The 27,871-nt window shown below is 47.8% G+C and overlaps 1 protein-coding gene across 6 annotated transcripts in view; it reads left to right on the top strand.

Moving 5' to 3' along the window:
- FYN (FYN proto-oncogene, Src family tyrosine kinase) overlaps positions 1-27,871 on the top strand; it is a 206,345-nt gene that overhangs the window by 173,363 nt on the left and 5,111 nt on the right. For all 6 annotated transcript variants that reach the window (XM_032651936.1, XM_032651934.1, XM_032651935.1 and 3 more), the window contains 3 exons: positions 1,789-1,865; positions 1,958-2,111; positions 20,986-21,117. In XM_032651936.1, the coding sequence (XP_032507827.1) occupies positions 1,789-1,865; positions 1,958-2,111; positions 20,986-21,117 (363 nt within the window). The remainder of the gene's footprint in view (positions 1-1,788; positions 1,866-1,957; positions 2,112-20,985; positions 21,118-27,871) is intronic.

Genomic DNA, 27,871 nt, shown 5'->3' on the forward strand with positions numbered 1-27,871 from the left:
CAGTCTATGACCTTGAATTTGCCCCCCAGATTCTTGAGAACTGCACTACCTTTTGCATGCTGCATGTGTCAGGAGTTCCAGCTTCTCTCCATAATTAAAGAAATTCATTTTTAGTATCAGGGGTGATACAGAGAGCTATAATAGTTTGCTGTTATTTGGAATGCCAGAGCTTGTGTTAAAAATTAAATTTTTTGCAGGGCTGAACAATTAATATCAGACACTGATCTCTGGGTTAAATTTAGTCTCCCTTTTTTCAACATCTTTTTTTTTCAGCTCTCTTCTTAAACATCAGACGTAGAAAGACATGCTTTTAAAGAGCACATTTTAGTCTCATTCTTTTTCTCTCTTTCTAATCAAAGCAATATTGTTGGGGATAAGGCCAAAGATCGCTTTGTTTTGGAAAAATAGATGAACCAAACAAGAAACAGCCTTAAAAGGCAATTCGTTGTACATCAGAGGACACCAGTGTAATTTTTCCTTTCCACGTACTTTCTTTTAAAATATATTTGGAATTATTCTCTGACAGATTGTTTGTCCTTTGTACCCAGGGTTATTTGGTAAATAACTTTTCAATTAAAGCATGAAAGAAGTCACCAATGATCACATGAGCCTCCAGCCTCTGCCTGTGATTGTTTCAGCCCCAGTGTTCATTCTGAGCTCCTTAGGCTGTGTCATCACAGTGGCTCCGAAGCTCCAGCCGTTTTGTTTCAGATATCTTTTAAGGCCTGATTGGCCATGATCTAATGTGGGGAGCTACCTGCCCCACCCTGTATTCCTCAGATACTCTTTTCTTGATTTAAAATCTGTCAATAAGCCGGGCCAGTGATTCTAAACTTTACTTTGTATCAGAGTCACCTAACGGGCTTCTTAAAATACAAGTTTCTAGGCCAGAACTCCCAAGTTTCTGATTCAGTAGATGTGGGGTGGGACCTGAGAGTTTGCATTTCTAACTAGTTCCCCCGGGGTTGCCATTCTTGCTGGTCCAGGACCACATTTTGGGAACCACTCGGCTGGGCGCTCTTTTCCCCACTTCACTCTTGTTGGGGGTGCTGATTGGGAATGAGATTGAAGTGGTGCAGCCTTTCAATATGTTCTTCCTGTGACATAAAGGGAATTGAGTCCTGTTTTTTCTAGTTTTAATCCCATTTCTGGTGTCCCTAGAAATGGAGTTACCATAGTTTTTTCTTTAAATGTATCAAGTTTTTATTTATTTATTTAAAAAATTTATTTATTTTGGCTGCACCAGGTCTTAGTTGCAGCACGCGGGATCTTCGTTGCGGCATGTTTTTGGTTGTGGCATGCGGAGCTCAGAGTCTTACCCACTGGACCACCAGGGAAGTCCCACCATAGTTGTTTTTTTGTTGCTGTTTTTTTTTTTTTTTTTTTGCGGTACGCGGGCCTCTCGCTGTTGTGGCCTCTCCTGTTGCGGAGCACAGGCTCCGGACGCGCAGGCTCAGCGGCCATGGCTCACGGGCCCAGCCGCTCCGCGGCATGTGGGATCCTCCCGGACCGGGGCACGAACCCGTGTCCCCTGCATCGGCAGGCAGACTCTCAACCACTGAGCCACCAGGGGAGCCCGATAGTTTATTTTTAAAAGGTAAAACTGCCGCCTTCCATTGCATAGATTTTCTTCTGCCCTGTTTTTTTATGTAAACCATTTTTTTTAATCGATAGCAACTATTTCATTTAATTACCTCGTTACTTCTAATAAGAAAACCAAATACAGCCCTTCATCAGGAATTTTTATCTTTCAAAGGAAATCGAAATGGTTTTATGTTTTGGTCATAGGAAGTTTACTCGATTTCTTAAAAGATGGAGAAGGAAGAGCTCTGAAGTTACCAAACCTTGTGGACATGGCAGCACAGGTAGGCCCTGTGGTACCTCGATTCCTGCCTTAGATTTACTGACGTGGGAGTACATGGAGCCACATGTAACGTGTGTTCCTCGGTTTCCACAGGTTGCTGCGGGAATGGCGTATATCGAGCGCATGAATTACATCCACAGAGACCTACGGTCAGCAAACATTCTCGTGGGGAATGGACTAATTTGCAAAATCGCCGACTTCGGATTGGCCAGGTTGATCGAAGACAATGAGTACACAGCAAGACAAGGTGAGCACTTGAATGAGGAAGGCTCCTGGTCACATCCCACTCAGCCCTTCCTCCCTCCTTCCCTTCCTTCCTCTGGAAAATATTTGGACTGTCATTCTTTGGCTAGGTTCTTCCTTCTTGATCTGGCGGGAATCTGACAGCTCTGCAGGTGGGAGACTGTTGTGGGTTCAGTGCGTGAACGAGATGTTGCTTTTTGGTGCGTGAGCGTCTGCTGATGTCCTCTTGGCTCGTGCCGCCCTCCTCCCTGCACCCAGGCTCGGGACACTTTGCCTTGGGAGGAGAGGGCTGCGGAAGGCCAAGAGAGCAGTCGAGTAGTAGCTCATCACTCCATCGAAGTCTCAGCCAAAAACAGAAGGCACGCTCATTGGAGAATTTAACAAAGGAGTTATTTACAATGGCCCGGGCAGGGTTTAGGAAAACCGACAGGGCATGACGCGGCATCCCAGAGCTGGTAACAGCACCAGAACTAAGAACGAGCAGCTGTGCAGAGAGGCCCCCTCGGGTGGAGACGGGCAGCTGGGGCGGATCTGGGGGGTGCGTGGCCGAGCTCACTCTTCAGCCCTCCTCCAGATCTTCTGCCAAACCCCACTAGAGCCAGCGGTCAAAGGAGCCCATTGATGAGTCCTGATGGGTCCAGAGCAGGGAGAAGACGAGTAGAAAGGGGATGTAGAGGGCCGACAGAAGAGAATAACTCAGTCGCTGGAGAAGCTCCACCTCCTTTAATCATCCCCTCCATCCTGCCCCCTCCAAAGATTTATAGGAATTAACCTCTACATAAAATACATCTCAAACCAGCAGCCACTCCAGTGGGACAGCTTTTCAGATGCTTCTAGAGCACTAGATACCGGGGAGGGAATTCCCGGCGTTATTTCCTTTCTTCCTGGAACCTCACGTAGAGGTCAAAGGATAAATGTGTGGACCTAAATGTGCAGTTTGCAGTCATTGTAGGTTCCTCATGGAAAAGATAATGCTCGTGTCTGAAGGAAAGGGGTCACCTTCATTGTTATTGTTTTTAACTAAAGCCTAGTCATTCTGAGCAAGGCTGAGCAGTGACCGGAGTGGATTACAGGGCAGTGCTTTCTACTAGAGGTTATCATGGCCACCTCTGTCATTCTTCTTCTTTCTTTCCTTCTTTTTTAATTCTTTCATTTCATGCCAATTCTTCCCTCCTTTTATCCTTCTCAGCAGTCTCAAGTGATGAGGAAAAACGCTAAACTAAGACCTTACCTCGCACAGATGCTGTCCAAAGGGTAAATTACAGGTCGGTCAGACAGCTCGGCTATTTGAATTTCCCCAGCACGTGGCAGTTCTTATCCTGGAGCCAACTGCCCACACAACAAGCAACACACACACACACCAGCGCATGGCCAGATGGTGTACCATATCACTAATCAAAGGCTCACAGGGAGCTTTGATTGGCTCCACAGTCCAAAGAGGAATGTGGATGTGATCTTGAGTCAAGATGAGCTACGAGGGTCTGAAGTGCCCCCGGGTCTGAGACCTGGGCCTAAATGAGAGAGTTTACCCTGAGGCAAACCTGTGAGATCCCAGCTCACGGACCCGGAAGGAGAGGAGAGCAGGTGAAGGTGACGAGACATGAATCTTTGATTTAGGAAGGGGTGGGAATGGAGTGGGTCATGTCAGCATTGTTCCGCGTGTGAGTGGAATTCTGGGGCTGGAGGGAGCAGTTCAGGATTTGTTTCTCCCCTTCTCCTGGGCTCTGGACTCCTGACTCTCTAGAATTGGTTAACAGCCTTGAACCATCAATAACTGAGAAGGTTGCAGGGCCAGAGCCCGAGCATGCTGGCAGGGATGCTACTGACAGGGCTGGGTATTTAGTTCACGGGGTGAGATGCCCCAGGCTGTGGCCCTGGGTGATTGGAGCCCGGGGGCAGGCATGTCGGGAGCCCCTCGAGGCTGTGCCCCCACAGTGTGCTGCTGCTGTGAGGCAGGGCCCGCAGGGCCACCCTCAGCCCTGGCCATCCTGCTGTCCTCCCTGGAGAGCTGTCCTGACTGCCTTTCTGGTGGCTTCCTCACCTCCCCCATCACCTTCCCAGATGCTGTCCTGACGCCCTTCAAAGGGTCAGTTTCACACACGTAATTTCCAAATAGAATCCTCCACCCTTCTCTCTTAAAATTCTTTTTTCTTCTCTCTTCCCTTTTACAAGTATCTTCCCATCCATGCCAAACACTGGAAGGAGATAAGTAAGAAGAAGTAAATGAACTGGAGAACTGAACCGGGGGGGAAAAAAAAACAAAGACTGGGGCCCCGCGATTTTCAAGGAGAATAAAAGAAATGCTGCAATGGAGAAAAAAGAAGGAGCAGGGGCATTTATAGGATACCTACCCAGTGCCAGGCCCAAGCGGGAAAGATAGGAACAGGCTCAGAGGGGTTAAGTAACGTGTACAAAGTCACACAGCTAGTAAAAGGGCAGAGGCAGGATTTGAATCCAGGTATGGCTGGCCCTATCGCATCTGCCCTCTTAAGCTATGCTGACTGTCTCTCATCAAGACAGTGATTCAAAGAACAGAAAATAAAAATTGAGAAGGTTAGTCATAAGCGCCTTTTCCCCTTTATTTTATGGAAAAGGTTTTTAAGGGGCACCTTCTAAAGTGCACGTGTGAGGGAGTTGGAAGACCTTCATTTGCCAGCTCTGAGACAGCCCAGCTGTTTACAAAATGCCTCCCGAGGGTCTGCCCTGCCCGGGCCACTTGACGAGGCAGGAAGGGCCTGATGTGTAGCTGCCGGTGTGCTCTGCAGATGGCACGCGTGCTTCATGCTGAAGTTTCTGCAGGGGATTAGTCAGTTCCCCCAGACAGCTGCTCCACGTGCCTGAAGATATTTGCACATCAGGTTTTATGTTCCCCACAGGCCACAGCCGGGCCGCATCTTGATTATGGAAGTGTGGGCAGTGTTCAGAAGCGTGTGCCAATCACAGGTATTTTAGGACTGTGGGTGACCATTGTTTCTCAGCACAGTTGTGAGGTTCCCATGTGAGGCACATGGAAATGCCTGTCGCCCCCCTGAGTGGATGAGCTGGCATTTCCCTGGGCACCAGCAGAGCTGGAATTGGGACCTGGGTTTAACTGCACCTCCTCCGTTCCTTTCCTCCTCCCTGCCCCACTGGACTGTAAGCAGCAGCCCCGTGTCAGGGAGAAGGTCAAGACCAGACCCAAAACCTAGGGGGGTGGTCCTTGGCCGACAGCATTCCGGAGGTCGCTAGAAGTCATTTGGTATCGTTCATTCCCCCTGCATGTCCCCCAGTGACAGCAGCTAGATCTTCTTTAGTCACAAACTCTTGTTACGTTCTGTCCAATCAGGATCTCTGAGCAATGACAAAATTAATTATTTGAGCGCCTTTCAAAGTGAAAGGACTTTGCTAGGAGCTGCTGATAGAAGCCAAAGACTGCACGGGGGCAGGCAGCAAGCCTGGAGTAGAACCAGATTGGAAACCCAGCCCTACCATCCACCAGCTCTGGGGCCTTGGGCAAGTTACTTAACGTTTCCACACCTCAGCTTGCTTATCTGTAAAGTGCAAATATACTCTACCTGCTTTTTGCTTTAACTTTTGCAGAGATTAAGTGAAACAGCACATGTAAATTGTTTGGCGCAGTGCCCAGCACGTAGGGACTGGTAAACGAAAAGGACTTTTGTTGTCATATCCTGGACAAGACTAAGTTCTTGGGGGATAAACAGATGCGAAAATGGGCTGTAGACACATGGAAAGGCTCAAACACCATTCTGGAAAGGGAGAGAGGGATCAAAGGTAATTCCCTGGTGGTGACATGTGCGTAGTCACGAGGATCAAGTTGCCAACAACAGGAATGAGTGGGTTGGGAAGAAGGTCTTATTTTCAAAGAAAGAGGGTGAATTTGGCTTGGGATCTGTAGAGCTTGAGGTGGTTGGAGCAGTATGTCCCAGCTTGGTGCCCAAGCCCAGAGAGGTCAGTCGGGGTGCCTTCCCCTGCTGCCACTGCCATGGGGCCTCACCTCCCAGCCCTCCCCACCACGGCACCACCCTTCAGCTGACCATGGCCTCTCACCCCCAAGCCGCCTGCACCCTCCCCTGAGGTCTGATCACAACCCCTCCAGCCATCAGTTCCTCCAGAGCTCACACAGACCATGGGAGAATTCTTGACACTTTCTTCATGAGTTTTCAGGAGGCTCCGTGCTGACTAGTGTTGATTTAAACATAACAAGCTCAGATAGACCTGGCTTATGTATCAGAGTGGCTTGCTTTCGTGGACATTTTTTTTTTATTGAGCCATAATATACATACAATAAAATGAATAAGTCTGAAGTGCACAACTCAGTGAACTTTTACATACGTATATGCCCCTGAAACCACCCACAGATGAAGATACAGGCACTGCCAGCCCCCTAAGGACCTGCTCATCCCCTTCAGCCAGTCACCACTCCACGTGGTAGCCACTGTTTCACCTCTATCACCAGAGCTTCCTTTTTCCGGTAACTGAACTTCATATAAACAAATCATACAGTATTACTCTTTGGCGTCTAGTTTCTTTCTCATCAGGTAGGTGAGATTTATCCATGTTGCTGCACGTAACAGTAGTTCTTTCCTTTTCGTTGCTGAGTAGTAAGTAGTCCATTGTACAAATAGATCGTGTATCCATTCTACTGGTATTTCTAACTGAGGGTCTTTATGAATTTAGCTGCCGTGGTGGCGGTCATGTCCTCTTATCTCCTGGGTATGTTCCCTGCAGTGGAATTGTTGGTCTTAGGACAGGCCTATGCCACCCAGCAGGTTTTGTGGTCGTATCTTTAAAGATAGAATGCACAGTCACTGTGTTGTTTCCTGGTGGTGTACTTCCCTGTAGGCTGCTAAGGCAGCCTTCTGATGAGGCAGAGGAAGCTGTGGTTGGCAGTCAGGAAGCCCGAGTCTGAACGAGCTCCCGCTTACAAGGTTGGTGTGTCCCCAGGCAAATCACTTAACCTTTTTCAGCCTCATTTTTTAGCATCTGTAAAATGCAGGTAATAAAAATAATAGCCTCACATAATGAGTGTGAGAATTAAATGGGCTCTCTATAAAAGTTGTTGGAGGGTTGTGACATATAAAAACCATTCTTAAAACCTGAAGTTTTTGTGTTTGATGTAAATTTTCCTTGAAAGGGGTCTTTATTTTCTTACCTAAAAAAGATTTTTAAGGAAAAAACTATCAGTAATCAGTAAAGAAAAATCAGTCTTGTAAGAGAAAAAGTATATCATTTCATTATTTTACAGCCAATTCTATTTATCTGGGCAGTCACCATTTCATATTACCTACATGCCCAAGGGCCCCTCTGACCACACAGCTGGGAGCCGGTGGTCTGCTCACCATCTTCTCCAGCAGATTTGCCTTCTCTGTTGAGAACCGTCCCTGCCTCCTTGCCACTGTTGTTTTTAATCTTGTCAACTCTAAACACCCGATGGGCATTCTCAGCAGCGTCACTGATGGTTGTGCATGTGTCTGCACGCGCGCACACATGCACGCGCACACGTACCACCCCCTCTCCAGAGATGGCAGGGACTGGATTGGTTAAGAGCATGACCCATGAAATCAAACTATCTTGATGTGAACATCAGCATCACTGCTAATTAGCTGTGAGGCTTTGGACGAGTTACTTAACCTCTCTAAGCCTTTATTTCCTCCTCTGAAAACAGGGATAATAATAGTTACCTTCATCAGAGAATTGTTGTATACTTCCCTGAGCATATACATAAAACACGTAGCACAAAGCAGGTGCTGAGCTGAGAGTTGTATAATTTTAGTTAGTAGAGGTACCAATAGTAACATCACTACTGTTGATCCAGTGGAGTGATAGTACTACATGCGCGCTACCCCTCTCCCTGCTTCCTTCCTTCCTTCCTTCCTTGTCGCCCTCCTCTGTCTCTGTCTACACACACACACACCCCTCTTGGCCTTTCCTGACCCCCTCCATAGGGTCTCCCACATGAAGGACCTGCCTTTTAACCCTTTCCTCTCCTGATTTGAATCATCACAAAGACAGGAAGTTAGAGTTGCTCTGTATTTGGGGTTTTTTGTTTGTTTTAAGGTCTAAGTTGACGACAGGATCATTGTTGAGAAAGCAAATGTCAAGGCGATTTAATCTTTGGATCTTTGGAATGTATGTAAAAACAGGGGCATTTAGGACTTTGTATAAAACTTGCTGTAGGTTAAGGTTTGTGTATTAAATAAAAGAAAAACATATCTGTTCAAATGCTCCCAGTATTGAGGGTTTAAATTGAATAGATTATTATCTGGAGGAAAATTCACGTATAAATTTGACTGCAAAGAATTCATAATTGTTGTGGGTTTCATGTTAATTATTTCATGTTAAAATATTGTTACTGCATAAATTAACACATTCTTTCATGGAGAACATATTTTAGAAAGATTTGTTACTTTCATAACTCTTTGTGTATTAGAAATCCCAGATGCCTGTACTAATTAAATATAATCAGATTTTGGATTCAAAAAGCACAGTAGCCATTTAACACACAAACAAGCAGGCAGCTAGGTTGAGAAACACAGTCAGGAAGAAGTGGATCCCTGTTTCTTTCAAATTTTGAATTTCACAATTCAGAACTGTGAATTCAGTTCCTGTCCTTCCTTTGTATTGCAGTGACTGGGGATTATCAGACTCAGAACGCCAGCTTTCCAGCTCAAGGGCTCCTGCAGAATTATTAATCAGCCTCTTCTGAGGCCCCTGTAATCCGGTGGCAGATCAAGGCTCATCTCGCCATGAGATGCCCTCCCTCTGCCCCCGTCGGCACATGCGTTTCTTGTTCTCTGTCAACAACAGCACTGCAGTTCCCACACACTGTGCTGTGACCTGAACAGCAAATGTCAGGGGAGGAGGGGAAGAAACCCTTTTAATTATTGAATTTAATCTAATTCTTCCCATGCTAGAGAAGCAAATCATCCTTTGACGAAAAGCAGACCCCTTTCCAGTGCAGCCATTGTTTTAAGCGCTGAGCCGGAAGCTCTTCTGTTTGAACTGACCACGCCGCCGCCCGTGCCACAGTCAGGGCTGCTGGTCACGGGGGTGTCTGCTGAGAGCCCGGGGCTCCCCCGCAGAACGTCCTGCCCTCGGCCAGGTCCCAGCCCTCCTTCCTGCTGAGCTGAGGGCTGCATGCCTGAGCCGAGCCTGGTTCCAATCAAGCCTCCCAGATCCCGAGTTTGGTGCACTGCCGTCACGGGCAGAGAGGGCCTTCATTTGTATTCCACCGCGCACCCGGGCTTCCACCGGCTTTTCCGAGAGGGATGCTTTGTTTACATGCGCGGTCACAGCGGAGCCTCGGGGCCAGGTTAAGCGCAGGGGGGAGCGGGTCACACTGCTAAGGAGAGGCACGTGGGTGGTGCAGACCGTGTTATCCTCGGAGAAAGGACGTGTGGAAGCCAAAGACTAAAAGGAAAAGAAAATTCACCCCTTCCTCCCCCACTCTTTCTTTTCAAATTAAAACTGTTTGCACGGAGGAGGTGGACTCATTCCCTCCATCCGCACAGTCCGGCTGCCCCCTGACTCTGCTCCTGGGGGCCGGGGGGGGGTGGGGGACAGATGGGCCCGCTGTAAGCCCTGGTCACTGAGAGCCCGCTTGTCTGAATACCTTTCCCCTTTCTCTGAACTGGGCGGTCACGTTTTGTATTCCGTGTGGGTCTCTCCTTTGTGCTGCCTTGAGCAAAGCAATTGGGCATTTGTTTCTGAACGGTCAGAGCAAGTCCTTGGTCTGTGCACCCATGTTTCTTAGTAATCATCAAGAAGGAAGCAGATGGTCACCCTCTGTGATTTTAAAGTGTGTAAATAGGAGCTACATACTGCCAGCAAACATCAAAAATGTCACTTGGCTTCCTTGTCTTGCCTTGCTGGCAGAAGGAACTCCTGCGTTTGCATCACCCTGATAATCAGGGGCAGACAGTGTGAGTGAAAACTGTCCCATGTTTTGAAGGAGAGTGCACAGCAGCATGGGGCTGGTCTCCCCACGGGAGAGGCACGGGCGGGGGGGCCAGGGGAGTGGTGTGGAAAAGCAACCCAAAGTGGTTATTGTCTTCTGTACATCGTCTCTTCCTTCCATTCTTTCGTGACTCCCAACCAGTCCCTCAGTATGACCATCAGCTGTTCCCAAGCAGTATCTCCAACCCCAGTGCTTTTCCTTGCTGCCTAGCAGACTTTGTGACATGATGTCAGACTGACCCAGGCCCAGTGCCCCTCCTGGGGGTGACTGGATTCTTGAGGTGATTTCTGTGTTGCGCTAAACCCCAGACATCTGTTTTTTACTTAGCTCTGAATTCTCACCACCCTGAACAGCAGCATACAGATGGTTCCAGAGCCCTACATGCAGCTTTCTTACCTTTTGTTCTGGATAAAAGATCACAAGTGTGGTGTCCATCGTACTCAGGCTATGAATCAGAGTTTTTGTTCTGCTTTTGCTGAAGGATAATTGGAATTATTCAGCACTTTGGTGTTTTAGAACAGCAAGCAGGGCTCCTCCTTTCCTCAGTTCCACCCAAGATAGCAACTTCCACAAGTACCCCCATACACACACACACACACAGTTGGCACTTCAGACAAAGTCTTTTTTTTTTACTTTTTTCTTTTTGGCCATACTGTGCAGCATGCGGGACCTTAGTTCCCCAACCAGGGATCGAACCCGTGCCCCCTGCAGTGGAAGCACAGAGTCTTAACCACTGGACCGCCAGGGAAGTCCCAGGCAAAGTCTTCCTGATGAGTCTTAGATCTCCTTCCTGAGAGCACAGGGACCAAACACCCATGATTTCAGGAGATGCTAGTTAATTTCATTCTTTACTTTTGTGTTGCAAGTGAGAGTTATCCTGGGTTGTCATTGGTCACCATTGGGGAGGAGGGTGATGGGGAAAGGCAAGCAGCCTGAGCTCCTCCCCTCACCTTCTGGCTCCCCCATAGAGTTGTAGAAGAAATGTCACAGCCTGCTTTCTGTTCTCCTCCATGTAAGGCACTTCTGCCCCTCCACAGTTTACCTGCCTGCCTGTCCTTCCTCAACTGCAAGACTCCAGGACCAGTGCCTTGCCTCCAGCCTCATCCCCCATTCTCCCGGGTGCTAGGTTTGCTCCCCTCTGTCCTCTAGTTGTCCTGATTAGGCTTTTAATACCCGCTAATGGACCATCTACTCCTTCCTGTCTGGTCCTCGATTTGGGGCTCCCCTTGGGACTTGGCTTATCCCTCTCAGCCTGAATATTCCTTCCGCGAATTCAGCCACACTAGACTTGGGATCCATGCCTGGCTAGTCAACCCTCGTGTTTGCAGCGTGTTCAGGCCCTGCCTCTGGTCCTGGGTTCTTGTCTTCCTTAGCCGAACGTGGTCCTCCTCCACCCACATCCCCAGGGGGGACAGCACTCCTCCCTACTCCCCACCTCCTTCCTTCTCAGACTGCCCGCTTGTTATGCATTTCAGATGGAATATCATCTCCATTGTACCATTTACTTTTCGTTTATTTTTTTTTTAAACGTGGTGCTAAAACCTTATGAACCTAAAGTAGAAATTGCAACAGAATGTGTCACCAGGAATAACTGGAAAACACACAGTTGTATTACTCCAGACATGTTTGGGAAATTCCAAAGTCATTCCTTTGGCCTAGTGTGAAAATTCTGAGTTTTGCTTTGCCAAGTTTTATTGGGTTTGAAATCATTGTTTTGTTTGAACAACCACAAAGTTCCAGGTCAGATCAGCTTTACCTCCTTCACAGGATATCCTGCCCTAGTCCTGCCTTGTCACCCCTCCTTCCCCCCCCCCCCAACCCCGCACCAATATAATCAGCTTCCTGTTATTGGCATAGTTCATGGTTTCTTTTATTCTCCAGGATAACTTTAAAGTTGAAGTACTTCACATTATTTAATCCTGGACGTAATAATTTGCAGAGTTTGAGGCTTCATAACTAAAGAGCGTTCTGGATGGATCTTTGGTTCAGAAAAACAGTGTCTGTTGTTGATATTAATGCCTTTCCTCCTTGCAGATGCTATGAGGGCACCACTTGCATTCTCTGTAGGGAGGACTTGGCAGCTTTTATGCTCTGCTGGCTTTGCCTTCTCCACCTTGGCCCAGGTTTTAGCCATAGGGGATATTTTCAGGGCTGTGGAATTGGCCTGGTCACCATGGAAAAAAAAAGAGAGAGAGAGAAAGGCTTGACAGTCCAGGAATCCAGGAAGAGCCAGTGATGTGAGCTACCCACCGCCCGCGCCCCCACCCCCACCCCAGGCCTCTCCTGGCCCCTTCCTGGAGCCCCAGGAAGAACTGAGGGTCACATTGCAGCGTTCTCATGTGGCCGCCTCTACCCAAGCCCCCAGTCCCTGGGTACTTCCTCTTTCCCCTCTCTCCTGAGTCCTCTTGTTCCTAAAGCCAGCACCACAATTTAAGCTTTTTGTTGGGTTTGCCTGTGAGCTCTGTCCCACAGCTGCCTGGAATGTCCTAGGGCAGGAGGTGACTCCCACTGTGCTGGGGACTCACTGGATGCTGAGTAAGTTCTCAGTGATTGGCTGCTGAGTGTATTGGGTTTTCCTCATCCTCCTTCCCTCCCTTGAAGTTTGGAGAGCTTTGGCTGGCCTGATGCAACTCAGTGCCTTTGCACTAAGATCCAAATAAAATAATAGGTGGCATTTATTTAAGTATAATGAGGCTCCAGGTACTGTGCCGAGCCCTTTAAATTATTTATAATTCTCATCACAACCTCATGAGGTTATCAGCATCCCCAGTTTACAGACAAGGAGACTGAGACTGAGGGGGCTTTTAAATGGTCACCCAACAAAGCCAGTGTGTGTACCCAGGTCTGCCTGCCGCTGGAGCCCCTCTCCTAGATGACTGCCCTGGCCTTCCACAAATGGCCACGCCAGCCCAGCCCACAATTTGACGTCTTTGCATTGTCACAAAGAATATTCGCTCCCCGTTTCCTGGCTGACTTCCACACACTTGGTCCAGGAGGCGGACCTGAGAGTGAAAGGCTCTGCAGCCTTCATTTGAGCATTTGAAATGCTGCTGCCATCGCCTTCATGCACCAAGGTGCATAAAGTACTGTAAGTAACTGAATCAAGTGAGAACTGTTTCTGTTTAAGGCAGAAGAAAGCAGATTGCCTGGCCCCTGGGGATAAAGGACCTTCATTAACTTGATTGGGACCTGGGGGTTGGAATGCGCCGTGCTGACCTACTGAAGTTAGCTGGTCACCCTGTTTTCACTTAAAAACAAAGCCTTCGGTTAGACCGTCCTGGAGTGTGGTCAGAAGGATTTTCTTCCTGTAACTGTAAGGGTGAAAATAATTATTTGTTCCACAGCTGCATTGTGTCACTCTCTTCTTTGTTCCGTTTGATTAAATTTGTGTAAAGGAAGAGAATCTCTGTGGCCATCAGTGTTGAATAAATTGCTGGGTTGACCCTTTAGCCAATTAAAACATTTACTGAGCAGTTGCTGTTTAACCAGCCTTAGGCAAGGTACTGTGGAGAAGATCAGTATAAAACATGGTCTCCAACCGCAAAGGATTTACATTCTATTTAAGGAAAGACGAAATGACTAGTAGAGAGACGTGTTGGAAACACGGGCGTGGCAGTAGTGGTTGAGTGTTTGGGGTCTGGAGCCAGACTCCCTTGGCTCAAATTCCAGTTCCACCATTTACATGCATCCTCTGGCATATCGTTTTACCTCTGTTCAGTTTTCTCATCTGTAGAACACGACCGTTATTGGTATCTGCCTCATATGTGTAAAGCACTTAGCATGACGCCTGACACTTAGCAAGCACTCAATACATGTTTAGCTATTGTGGGGGCTACTATTGTCAAGCATTAAACTGTTGTTTATAGCACTGATTCCCAAGAGCACTGGTGAGAACGATGAAGGCTGGAGTAGTCGCAGGTGACTTGATGAGGCAGGTGGGACTTGAGCTGAGCAGGCTTTAGCTAAGCAGGCAGAGGCAGAGATGACATTTAGGGTATGTTAATGTAGAAGAGGCAAGTTCATGGTTATGCGGAGTGCAGGGTACAGGTTACGGGAAAGCAAACTAGGCTAGAGTAACTGGGTGTTTGGGGCAGCAAGAACCAACGCTGAATAGATATGTGGGTCCTAGAAAACTGGGTGGGGGATTCTGGCTTAATGCAGTAGGGAACGCACTGTATGGTTGCCGGGGAGGCAGGTGTGGATGTTAGGAAGCTGAGGTTTAAAAGGATTAATTGGGAAGACAATGAGCTGAAGGCAGGGCACCATGGCTGGAGGACCAGAGGGATGAGGTCCCAAATCAGGTTTTGGCAGAGAACTTAAACAGGAAAGGGAAAGTTTGAGAGACTCGTCAGAGAGGGAAACAAGAGGCCTTGTTGATGGATTGGATATTGGGTTTTAGGAGAGGGAGAAGTCCCAACCAGCTTTCAGGTTTTTCACCTTGAAGCCTGGTAGAGTAGGAATCTGACCCCCAGAACAGGGATAGTAGAAAGGAACTCCATTTGCATCCTAGAATATTAAAGTGAGAATCAACTTAGTCAGTCATGTAGTCAAATTTTCCACCTACAAGAATTTCTTTTATAACAGACTGTCTTATTCATAGTAAAATGATTTAATGAAAAATGAATTTAGATTTGTAGTTGCCACCTTTGAGATAAAGGCAGGACATCCTAGAGGCTTTGTCCCTTAGACGTTTGCAAATTGAGAACCAAGACTTCAGATGAAAGACAGGGTCTGTCCAGTGTTTCCCGCCCAGTTCACACAGAGATGCCAGGCAGGGTTAGTCAGGAGAGCGGGCATGTTCCTCCAGGGAATCAGCAGAGAGAAGGGTCTACAGCACTTAGGCCTCTAAACACACTTGGAATTAGTGAGAGGGAGACTGAGGAAAAGCCTACAGCAGAGACAAGAGAAATGCCTAGAAAGAAAGGAAAAGCGTCAGGGAAGAATAAACTCAGAAAAGATCATTCATTTCTCGTAGAAATGTTTGAGCTTTACAAAGTGTTGGAGTATGCTAAGTAAGTTTCACTCCTTTGTTTCTGAGATGATTTGTACTACCCAAATGTGAAAAGTGTGCTAAACAGCACAAATGTGACTAGAGCCACAAGTTAAATAAACATGATGACAGAAGTGACAATAGGCACATCATCTACCCCAGGGGCCCCCAACCCCCAGACCGGTATCAGTCTGCGGCCTGTTAGGAACCGGACCGCACAGCAGGAGGTGAGCAGCGGGCAAGCGAGCGAGAGCGAAGCTTCATCTGCCGCTCCCCCATCGCTGGCGTTGCTGCCTGAACCATCCCCCCTCCCCCACCCCAGTCCGTGGAAAAATTGTCTTCCGCGAAACTGGTCCCTGGTGCCGAAAATGTTGGGGACCGCTGATCTACCTAATTGCTAATAGACACCCACAGGCCTTGAAAGGTCATGATGCTTTTCAAGAGTTTTGAAAAGTCAAAATGCTTTTCACGTTCTGGCTCATCACAGATCATTCTCTAGGTAATAACGCGTTATTTCCATGTTTTAAAGACAAGGAGAGGGTGAGGTAGAGGATGCTCACAGGCCCCAGTGGCTCCCCACCACACCCAGGTGGGATCCGGAGTCCTTAGTGTGACTTGAAGAACCCACAAAATCTGTGCTTGTAGCCCATTTTATTCTTCTTTATAGCACTTGTCGCTGTCTGACATATATAATGGCCATTCGTTTACTTTATCTCCTTCCCAAGCTAGCCTGCAGGCCCCCTGAGAGCAGGAGGTTGCATTCACTATGGTAGCCCCAGCACTAAGGACCACGCCAGGCACATAGGAAACTCCAGAAATACTTACGGTAGGAAGAGAGAGAACAAGACCAGTCCAGCAGGGGTGGGATCTTCTGTTGTCTTGTGGACAAACTTTGATAACTGAATAAATCCACAGCTCTCTCCTTTCTCTTACTTAAAACATGGATGGTTGTTAACCTTACTCTAAGGAAGACCAGTGAGGTGGAATGATTGCTATCCAGTCACCTGCTTCCATCCCAGTCTGTTAAAAAAAAAAAAAAGATTTTCCACTTTGTTTGGCTGTGAATGCTCCAAGGCCTCTAGCCACCTTGTCTTTCTGCGGCTCTTACCCCCCAGCTTCAGCCCCAGGCCCCTCAGAGAGCCAAGTCCAGGATTCCCACCACCTCAGACAGGTTCACTCAGACCCAAAGGGGTTCTGAACACCCTTCATCTGGCACTAAAATCAGGGTTTTTCCAGGTGTTTTTAAGTTTCATTAGTGTGTGACAGATGCTTTTCTACTGTAGTTGACAGTTGTCAAACACGTAAAAGCGCATCCAGATGGTTATAGACAGCGACACTGATCACTGAGGACAAGGCGAGGACTCGCCAGAGAGCAGGGAACTGATAATAAGCCCCATAAGGAACCGAGGTTGTTCAGCCTGGAAGGGAAGGCCCGGTGGCCTACCAGTGTCCAGTCACTCATTCATTCAGCACCCCCTTACCTAGTGCCTTTTGTGCATGAGGCACTGGGCTCAATACTGGAGACATGGTGGCCATCCAGAAAGACACGTGCCGGCCCCCGAGGACGGTATCTATGGAGAAAAACGCACTTCTGACAGCTCACACGCTTACTGCACTTAAATGGTAACAGCTGCAAAGAACCAGACACTCTGGCAGTGCAGAGCTAGGGAAACTGCCCCAGTCTTAGTGCCCGGGCCAGGGTTCCCATACCAGAAGCACTTAGGCCAGGAACAAAGGAGAGCAGGAGTCAACCATGGGGCAGGAGTAGGGTGGGACTTGCGGCAAAGCCAACAGCCTGCCTGGAGGCCCTGCAGCAGGAAGGACGGTCAGAGGAGGTCATGGGGCCAGTGAGGCAACAGAGGAGGTGAGGCTCCGGATAACAGGAGGAGGCTGGGGAGTGGGAAGGAGGGACCAGAGTGTGCATGTGGGCCCAAGTGGAAGGCAGTGCAGGAAGGAGGCAGGTGGCAGGGAGCAAGTGAGGACTGGAGTGCAGGTAGTGAGGATGAAGAGGGACAGACACCTTCAAGGGTGTGAAGTAGGCTCAATGTAGACGACGCTAAAGCAGCAGAGGCCAAAGATGACTCCATGAAGATCTGTCGAGCTCGTCTAGGTAGGCTCCGTGCTGCTTACCTGAGTGCACGGTGGAGAACCAGTAGACACGGCATCCAGAAGGAAGATTCTCAGCATTCTGGTGTCCTCACTTAGGCAGCTTCCAAGGCAGCAAACACTGAAAAAGCAGCAGAATCGTGGGGAGGATACATTGCGGATATTGTGTTTGAGAGGCCCTGTGAGGTCGCAGTGGAGGCTCTGAGGAGGGAATTGGTTTTACGGGTCAGGAACTCAGGAGGGGAGGTCCTATCAGATAATACGGATGCAGGCGTCACTGGAGTCAGGGTAGTCGTTGAAGCCGCGGGAGTAGAATCTCCCTGTTGGTCACAAGGCTGATGCCCACTCGTTTCACATCTCCGGAGACTTTAGAGAAGCAGGCGTGAGGTATCTATAAGAAATGATTATTTAAAACACTGCTATGTTTACTGGACACAGAAAATGATTTAGCCTGAGGCTAGCTGGTCCTGTTGCTATTCTGGGAGGTAAATGACCAAAGTACAAAGATATTCTACCTGTAGCGTGGTTCCGGGACCTGGGCCCCAATGACAGCACCAAGTCAGGCTTTCAGCAATGAGTTAACCTTGGGAAGTTGGTAAAATCTGCAGACACTGCCTGGAAAACATCGGTGGAAAAGGTGCTTTCAAGTCCATACATAAATCCATATAGATGATGTGTGGCCTTTGTCTGTTGGCTTAACAGAATCCTAAACTGTTTAATTCAGTAAGAAATAAAAACTAGAGTGATGATAATTTCCGTATTTTTTAGTTCACCTAAACATTGAACGAGCACACTAAGAGTTTCCAGGTCCTTCATAGCCTGTGGTATCAGTGGCACAGATCATCATACCTGCATCGGCTGCTGTTACTTCCTCCAGTGAAGTACAGAGGAGAGGAAATTGTTTTGGCATCTAATCCTGTTCCCAAACAAGAGAATTTCAGGAAGAGCAAATCAGCTAGTTACATGACAACACCAAGTTCATTGTGGTGTAGGTGTCCTGACATTGTCCCCTTTTTTCTACAAATCCATACCAATTAGAAGACAACTTTGATCCTGGCTTTATGCCTACTGTGATATCTATGAAATATCTGTGAAATCTGAGGGAGGAGAACTTTATTTTGAGGGAAAAGGCAATGTTTACACCTAGGAGGTCCTTCCTTCCAGGCTTCTGAGGTTTCCTAACTTTACCCAAGGAGAGAGCCCATCCAGCCCCCAGCAGGGTGGTATCCTTGGCAACCTTAGGGATGCTGTTCTCAGAGACCGGGATTTGCAGTGTGCAACCGCATGGCCATTTGCAGAGACCCCTGTGCAAGCCCCAGGTGAACTCTCCCTGATGTGGAGCTGCATCTGTACCCTCAGGAGGGGGGAAATGAAAATGAGGGGAAATTGAGGTACTGAGATGAGTAGAAGAGTGAGCATTGATTAGTTCTTCTCAGTTGAAACCTCACTTAATCACTAACAGCTTATCAGTGCTTTAATTTAACATTTTGTCTTCCTTGAAACTGTGAGTTATCTTTAGAGAACCTTCTTTTGTCAACAGTGGCTGCTATTTTGGGCCCAAAACAAAGTAGGAGAAATCAGACAAAGACATTCTTCATTTTTTCCCCTCCAAATGTATTAGGTATAAATACATTGCTTATCTTAGAAAGAAAACTAATGCAAAATAAACTTACGTAAGTACACTCCTGCTCGCAAGTCAAAGCACATATCTACAAATGATTTCCTATCAGAGATCCATTACAACCTTTGTTTCAACTTATATTTTGAAGGTTTATATATTATAGCTCTTGTTGTAGACGATACAATGAGAAAATAATAAAGCAGACTAGCACAACTGACTGATATATTGATAATTGCTTTTTTTTAATCTGAAATTATGAAATCTTCTCTCAGAAAATCCAAAATGACTTTATCCCAATTTTAAACAGTTTACTTTCAGCACTCACATCTTGAGCAACGTGGAGTGATTCCAAGAAGGGAAGAAAGGCTTTTTTTGCTTGTCATTTTATTTGCAGGATTTGTGTCTGCACAGTGGAGAAAACTGTTCTGTTTGCTTCGGAGACAGACATAGATTTCCAAGCCATTTGGCTCAAGAGATGGTTTAAATAGGAATGAATTTAATATACCTTTAATTCTCTGAAATAAGAGAATTCCAGCTGAGGTTTGGTCCAGGGCAAAGTTGGCTCTCGACACTGAAGAAAATCTATCACATTAATCCCAGAGGCTCAGAGTCCAAAGCTGCGTGAACAGAATGCTGGAGGATAGGAAGTGTGAGAAGAATGCTTTGAAAGAAACTTTAAAAACAAAATGACTGTTCAGAGAATACCAGACCTTGCAACACTTAAGCAAAGATATAAGTAATTATGCTTGAGAAACATAGCTAATTAAAAATAACTCGATGCGTAAAAGGAAGAAAAACTATAGAATAACTTCTCTGTTCCAGTGTTAATGTGAGATGCAATGGAATAAAATAGTAGGATTTTTTTTTTAATTTCATTTCACGGGCATAGAAGAGATGGAGAGGAAAATTATATTGCCAGAAAATGCCAGGGTAGATTTGCTGAAGATGTTATCATGTACTGTATTTAAAACAAAAATCTAATTGCTGTAATTTATCCTAACCTCTGGTTATTAAAACACTGCTAATTCAAAGATTTTAATCATTTGCCAGTTTTACACATAATGGCTTTTCATAGAAGATACTGTGAAAATTTCTCATTTTGTCAGCCTTTGTATGATTTTTTTTAGGAGTTCCTAAGTAAAACTAACATGCTTTAAACATATAATTTTGTTTACATCACTAATAAAAATTGCCTGCTTAGTTTGTTCAGTGAAATATCTGAAACTGCTTTATCATTGCTGAGCCTAATGTGTGAGAGTGCAGGCTGCTGAATCAATTTTAATTCCCCGTATCTACATCTCGCTTCAGAAGAAGCAGGGTGGACCCCACCCTTCCTTTTTGATTAGAGAAAGGATTCTTTTAATCGGAGACATTTGAAAGAAAAGATTCTACTCACTTTGGCACAAAGTTTGCTTCTTGGTCTTGAGAAATCAGACTCATAAGACAGTCACTGAGATAAAACCACTGTTTAAAAACAAACATTAGATAGTACCCTGTCTGGCTGGTGGGAGAAAGGTAGGGAGGTAAGCAAGGGATCATACAGTGCAGAAGAAAAACCTATCCCAGAATTAAAGGTGGCCACTATCAGGGGAAAGGGTGGAAGGAAGAAAGAGAGTGTACAGGGGAAGTAGACAGAGGCAAAGTCATTTCTCTGCTGTAGATGTAGGAGGCGTTGGGGAAATACAGTCCATCTCAGCATAACACCAGGGCAGCAGTGAATTGTCTCCACCCTGGGAGAAGCGTGGTGGCTTGATCTGGTTTTTATGTACCTCAGTAAGAGCAGACTATGGTCTTACATACTAAAGGATTCTTGAGAGTAGCAGTGTGATTTAATTCTATGTGTATTTATTAAAATATAACTTTATTTGAAAGCAAAAGAAAAAATATATAGTTTCCTAAATCACAAGTTAGCCCTACCTCCAGACCAAACCTATGTCTTTCAATAGGTTTGTAGATTCAAGTTCTAAAGGCCAGAACTTTAAGCGGCCTTCAAGCCCAGCCCTTTGATGGGACTTGCTTAAGGTCGCAGAGCCAGAAGCAGACCCCACAGCTGCTCAGTCCTAGTCTGTGTCCTGTCTCCCCTGCTTCCCATCCTCCTCTCTGAACCTGATCCCAGGAAAGCACTTCCACTTGCTCTTCCTTCCCAGCCCCACACCCAGCGCCATGCTCTCTGCCTGACAAGTAACCGGGTGTTCTTCCCGCAGGTGCAAAGTTCCCCATTAAGTGGACAGCCCCCGAAGCAGCCCTGTATGGGAGGTTCACAATCAAGTCTGACGTGTGGTCTTTTGGAATCTTACTTACAGAGCTGGTCACCAAAGGAAGAGTTCCGTACCCAGGTAAGGGCAGGGCACAGCAGAAATGGGCCTGGGTGGATGCTCTCCCAGCACCATTTGGGGAATCTCCCAGCACCATTTGGGGAACCTTCACCCTGTTTGCCTTCTAAACCCCATCCTCAGCTTTCTGCCAAGCGTGAGTTTGAAGCACATGGACAGGTATTTAGCCAGAGAAAAGCAGAAGTGGGAGCCCCTGTGGTAGGTAGACAAGCAGCCACCGTGAACCGTGTGCCAGGATTAATGCAGTTAGTAGCTGGTGAATGCTTCAGCCCGCCCCAGTTCATGGGTTCTCTCCTCTCTCAGTAAGAGTGTGTGTCCCTGGCTCCCAGGGCAGAAGTGTCACTGGCAGAACCTCTGCCCACATGGAGTTTGCAGACACTTCTGGGAAAGAGGAGAAAAGCCCTCACTGCTTTCTGATTACTCTGTAGCACTGACCCAGGGAGTGAACCTGGCAGGAAGATGTCAGGACCTGCCCTCTCTGCAGGCCCCGCTCCAGATGGCCAGAGACAACAGAGGCACATGGGAAACACAATTTAGAAGCCACTCACTGCACGTTTCTTGGTTTTGTTTTTTGTGGGGTTTTTTGTTTGTTTGGGTTTTTTTTGGCGGGGGGTGGGGGGGTTGGCCATGCCGTGCGCCTTGCAGGATCTCAATTCCCAGACCAGGAATTGAACCCGGCCCACTGTACTGAAAGCCCAGAATCCTAACCACTAGGCCACCAGGGAACTCCCTCACTGCACGTTTCTGAACAGTTAAAATATGCTCTACAAAAGCAAGTATAGTGTAAAGACATTGGAGATTCTTAAGCCCGGGAATTTTTCTGGATTATCAGAGTCATGCTCTCCAAAGAAACCACGGGTTTTAGGTTATTCTCGCTTGAATTCATTAATTTAGACAGATGGTGACATAAAGGATAATCGTGCCATTTTACCTCCACGCTTTAGTGGTTATAGCGCAGGGACGATCTGCTTTCTGAAATGTTAAGGACCTATTTTTCAGTTACTGTTGAGTGCAGAAAGAACCTAGCTCCCCATCATTTCCTGCCTAAGAAAGGAGCTTTTAAAAATAAAAAAGCAGCCACAGAAACGATAGTGGAGATTAACGAGGAATTGAGGGCTCTTGCAAATCCTCAGTTTGTAATCGTATCTTTGCAGTCAGAGGAGCCGGCGAGGGCCGATTAATTTGTAATCCCTTTGTTCCCTTTTTATGATTGTTTCTGGTCATCTTGGGAGAATGCAGAGAAGTAAAGAAGATCTCTTTCTGGGTTGGTCGTAGCCTCAGGACTCCTAGGAGAGCCAGGTTGGCACAGAGGCAAAATTGACAAATTCCCTGTCTCTGAAGCACCAGCACTGGCGGTTAGAGATGCAGGCAGAAGGCAGTTTTATGGATGCTGTGGCGACTGCTGCCCCCGGCACGCACCACGTGGGCAGCTGCTCTGGGAATAGCCAACTAGCACGGCAGAAAGGGCCGCCCCGGAGGGGCCTGGAGCACAGCATGGGCATTTTTGAATGGCTCCTCAAGGGGGAGAATGTGCAGGTCTCGGGATTTTGAAGATGTGAAGGCACCTCTTTTTTTATTGTCTGAATTTTGAATGAATCTCTTCCTGAGTCCCCCAAGTTTCCAGCCCCCCGATGTGTTAAATGCAGCTGTGGGGGAAGGTTAACGTTTTGCGTTTCTGTGAAGCCTTTCTTTCCAGGAAGACAAAGCTGTTTTTTGTTTCTCAGGGTCACACGCAGAAACCAAGACAAAGGGGAGAGGGGGGCGGCAGCCTCAGAGAAGGAAGGCAGGTGTGTGTTTCTGAGGGAGAGTCTTTTGTCGCGTTTGGTTTTGGCATAAAGAAAGCGGCCTCACTTTACAACTTAGGCTGGGATTTTCATTAATTCGGCGTAGCGTCAGTAGGTGTGACCGCGCCTGGCATTTTGCTCGGCCTGGGAAATCAATATAAACAAGGCATTCATACTCTCAGCAAGCACTGATGAGAACGGTCCTCAAGCAAGACGCTGTTCTAGTGGCTGGAGCTAGAACAGTGAGCAAAGGAATGAATCCAGTCCCTGCACTCACAGAACTTGCAAGTCAGATGGAGAAAGTGTGCATCAAATCCAGGAAGAAATCAGCCTTTTTTCTTACTTCTCTGTCATTAGAGGAAATCATCTTCGAGGGATGGAGTACTTGAACTCACCCGCCGTGGGCCCCCAATCTTAATTGTGATAATGGGGGAGGGGCCCCGATTCAGGTATCTGCATACAGCAGGTCCTGAGAAGGGCCTTTCACTCAGAATCCCGTGAGGATGGCAAAGGAGTTTGACAGGGGAACCAAGTCCGCTTTACTGCACTTAGTTACACACTCTGAGCAGCTGCTGACACGCCGGGGGCTTTGACAGCCACCCTAATTCTGCGAGGGCGGCAGAGAGAAGGGGCCACGACTGGGAAGCTTCACGGAGAAGAAGGCATGTGGGGTTTCCCCCTCAAGTTGAGGAAGAGGGTCCCAGACAAGGACGGGCATGCGGAAGGGCGCCCGCTCAAGGAGCCGCAGGCTTAGTCTGTGGAGAAGGCCGTGAGGCAGGGGTACCCGGACCAGCAGCTGGAAAGCCTGGCCAGAGCCCACCGTGAGGGGCCTGGTGCTGCCACAGGGAGGCCTGGCCGGTCTGCCGTGGTGGCCAGGGGGCCGTGGCAGCCAGGGCGTGATGGGAGCCACGGAAAGTTGTTCCCTGACCTGCCCCTCGCCGTGGATGCTGCTTGTTTTTGTTCTTTAACACAGCTGTCATCACATTTAATCGGACTTCTGAATCTCACAGTACACTCTTCTTGAGGGATCCCTTTTACATAGAGGGATTCCAATTATAGGATGATTACCTTAATGAAGAAGAATAACCGCTAAGGAACAGTCATTCAGCTTCACCCAGTGTCGCCATGGAAGGAAGGCCCTTCCTGTCCGCGTCCTCGCCGTCTGTTGGTGCGACCGCGTGGGCAGTATGTGCTGAGGGACTGCTCCTCCGCTGCCCTGAGTCCTCGTGCCTGTGGACAGCACCCAGGACAGACCCCTAGTCCCCTTCCACCGTGATTTCCATCCTGACTTCTCAATGCAGTCATTTCTCAGGTGGCTAGAGTGTATTTTCACGTAATTCTTGTTTCAAGAGCAGTAGGTGGAGACACATTTTTCTGAACTCTTTCATACCTGAGAGTGGCTTTCTGTCACCTTCACACACAGGAAAGTTACTTCGGCTGGTGGTGAGGATGGGGGTCAAGGGGGAAGGGAAAGTGACTTCCCCACTGCCCCACGGTGGGCTGTCATCCTCTGGTGCAGTGACCCCCTTTCATAGAATTTCCTGCTTCCGGTCTCTCCCCCCTTCCCCTCCCCCACCATTCTATCGCTGTCACCACCAGAGTTATCCTGGAAAACACAGACCCGCTTATCCTACTCTACTAGTTAACAAGTCCATGGCTCCCCCTTGTCTTCCAGATAAACTCCAGAAGCCTTTGTTTGCATTGTCCTTCATACCTCTTCCCTTCAGTCATTCCACAAATATTTATTGAATACCTGCTATATGCCAGGTGCCGTTTAGGCCCCAGGAGTGTAGCTGTGAACCAAAAGACAAAAACTGTCCTCCTGAACTTTTCATACCTTAGAGGAGAGAGACAATAACACAAATAAGCAAAATGTATTCAGCACTGGCTGGTGGTAATGGGTAAGGAGAAGAATAAAACGGGGACGGGGATAGAGGGTAGCAAGGGAGGACCTCCCCAGGAAGATGACATCTGAGGAAGCGAGACTCAGGGTCGATACCTGGGGGAGGAGCCTCCCTTCAGAGACAACCGGAGCACAGGGGCCCTGAAGAACCGCCACAAGGCCCGTGTGTCTAGGGCAGAGGGAGCCAGAGGGCCAAGAGGCCCCAGGCAGATCAGTAGGGTCTTCCTGGGTCACGGTGAGGACTTGTGCTTTTACTGTTAGTGAGATGAGTGACTGATGGGTTTTGAGTGGGCAACGTGACCAGACGTGATTTCTTGCTTGCCGCTTGCCAGCACTTTGCACCAAGAGATCTCTCTCAGACACGCAAGTCTCTCTTCTCAGCTCCACTCCCTGCCTCCGAATCCTTCAAAGCCCGGCCCAAACGCCCACCCCCTCCTTTGTGTAGCCTGCTCCATGTCTCTTCCTGGATTGCACCTTCTGCTTGCTTCCATGCCACTGGGTACATCTCTGCTGAAACCCTTGTCTTTGTGTCTCTATTTCCCAGTAGCTCTGAACTCTGAGAAGGGGGCTCCTTTTATGTGTTCCCCATGCCCAGCACAGTGTCTGCCCCATAGTACACTCTCAGGAAGTCTAAGTGAATGCATGGATGGCTATAGGCAGGGGGAGAAAAGATTATGCCTATGAGGCTTTTAAAACAAGACTTTGCCCATAGCCTGCAAAGCCTTTCAGCTCTCTTTCATCATCTCCACAAATAAATATAGCATGTTTTTTCCCAGCCACAAAGTAGCCTCTGTCCTCAAAGTTGTTCTGAGGAACTGACCCCGTGATCAGTTCAGACACCATGTCCCAGCACCGTTCTAGGCAGAATGTCCCGGCCATTCAGTGCCCCGGCTCTCAGCTGAACACCTGCTTTGGGAATTTGGCAGGATCTGACAAAGCAGGAACGTTCTCTTAAGTGTATCACATTTATTCATCCATTTGAAGCACTTTCAACTCTTTTAACAACCGACAGCTGCCTGACTTCCGTGAATGCGTCTAGTCACTTGATTATGACTTGAAGAGGAAGATAACTAGTGAATGTATGGCATTTTCCTTAAAGAATTAGAAGTCTCCACCTTTGTCCTCCCTCTGCCCCACTCAGATGCCTCAGACAGAGCCTGAACTGTAGACTTACATTCCTCTCTGTTCAGCAGCCCATCACTGTCGCCTGCACTCTTATCCCCACTAGGCCCAGCGTGATGACAGGAGCAGGTTTCTCTTGGGGTGGGAAGAAGTTAGGGCTCTGCCGCCAGGAGAATGGGAGGTGGGATGAACCTTCGAATCTCAGCCAGGGGTGCTTTGTCCTCCCTGCCCCCATCCACAGTCTGCAGGCTTTTTCTTTCAGCTCCTGGTGTTCCCTCCAGAGGGGATCCTTCCTGGAATGCCCAGGAGTCGTGTTGTCACCTCCCCCCACAAAGTTTCTCTTGGCCAGTGTGGCAGGTGAAGGAGAGAGGGCGGGAGGAGAGGGCAGTTCTTCCCTATCTGTGCATTTCCGCGGCCTTCCCGGTGGGCACCCTTACCCTCACTGTCCCTTTTTCACGTTTCTGGGACAAAGGAGCTGTTCGTGATACTGTATTATCAACTTTAAACAACCTTTGTGTGTTATGGCACCTGAGTAGCCGTCATTTCTGTATTTATTAATAGAGTGGGCTTAATAAAAACAGCTGTCCTGAGCTTATCTGGTTAAGATGTGGAAAGAGAAACAAAACTAGTCATCCTTGTGCCTTCTCAAGGTCACTCCTTTATTTTCAACTATCCTCATGGAGCAACATCTATCTGCCCAAAATCTGTACTTTGATCTCATAACCAAAACCTAACTTGAAGCGTCCCAGTTGTAGCCCGGTAAGATAACTAGAGCACACAGTGATCTATCTGATAGCACGCTCTCGGGCTGAGCAAGCACCATTACCTGCGCCCTCCTTCCTTCTGCCCTCCCGGCACTCCCAGAAATGCTCAGCAGACAAGTAAACAGAAGGGCTTTTTCCAGGGTTTACGTAGAGGAGCCAGGGGGAGCCTCTGACGGAAACCCTTATGCACAATAGGGTCTAATTTCGTTTCAACGGAAAGCTCGGTTTGCTCAAGTAAGCTGGATATCTGGGAACCTGAGCATCATTCCCATTGTCAAAGTGCTTAATTATAAACACGGCACAAAAATCCAGGTTCTCGCAACCCCTCGTCCAGCCCAGATGCAAACCTGCACGGGTAACAGTGAAGATCCCCTATTGTATAGAGATGGCCCCTCGGAGATCCGTATTAGGAAGCTGCACAAACGGAGAGCTATAAAGCCCAACACCTTCCGTTCATAGAAGACATTGTTTTCTTCAAAGAGCTAAAAGCACAGTGAATGTGGAGGTGTTCTCTTGACAAGTGGAGAAACTGAGGCCAGGGGAAGTCCAGTCACCTGCTGAGAGACACAGAGTCGAAGTAGTGAAGTGGCTCTGACAATGAAAATGAATTGTTTTCTTCCCTAAAGAACCCAAAAGAAAAGCGAGGAGACTCCACCGAGTTAACATCTAGCTCAAGGAAGAGGAATAGGAAAGTGTAAAAGAAAAGGAGGGAGGGGAAAAAAAGGAGAGAGGGAAGGAAAGCACACACGGGAAAGCAGACATTGTCGGCAACCATACGTAGTAAGGGTTGCAAAGTGAGAGTTGGAAACTGGACCTTAATTCGGGAACCTCGAGGAAGCCAGCAGCGTGATTTGGAAGGATAATGTGGTCATAATGGCAGGAAGCGAATGCAGTCCACTCGGCCAGAGAATCTCAGCTGCAGGATTTGGGGCAGACCACTGGAAAGGATGCTACTAGTGGCCACGTTTGAGAGCCTGAAGTGCAGGGTGGCAGGAGGCCCTCATGGAAGATGCAGAGAAGGGCAATTTGAAAAGCAAACCCCAGCACGGCAGGCTACACGGATTTTCTGTGAACTGAGGCCCACTGAGTTGTGCCCTGTGAGAGTGACCAGTGGAAATGGCCCATTTTCCTGACTGACGCCAGGGAGAGCAGGAAGGTAAGGAACTGCTGAGGTGGGAGCAAAG

Source organism: Phocoena sinus, chromosome 12 (genome assembly GCF_008692025.1).
Source record: "Phocoena sinus isolate mPhoSin1 chromosome 12, mPhoSin1.pri, whole genome shotgun sequence".
In the NCBI taxonomy this organism is placed as follows: domain Eukaryota; kingdom Metazoa; phylum Chordata; class Mammalia; order Artiodactyla; family Phocoenidae; genus Phocoena; species Phocoena sinus.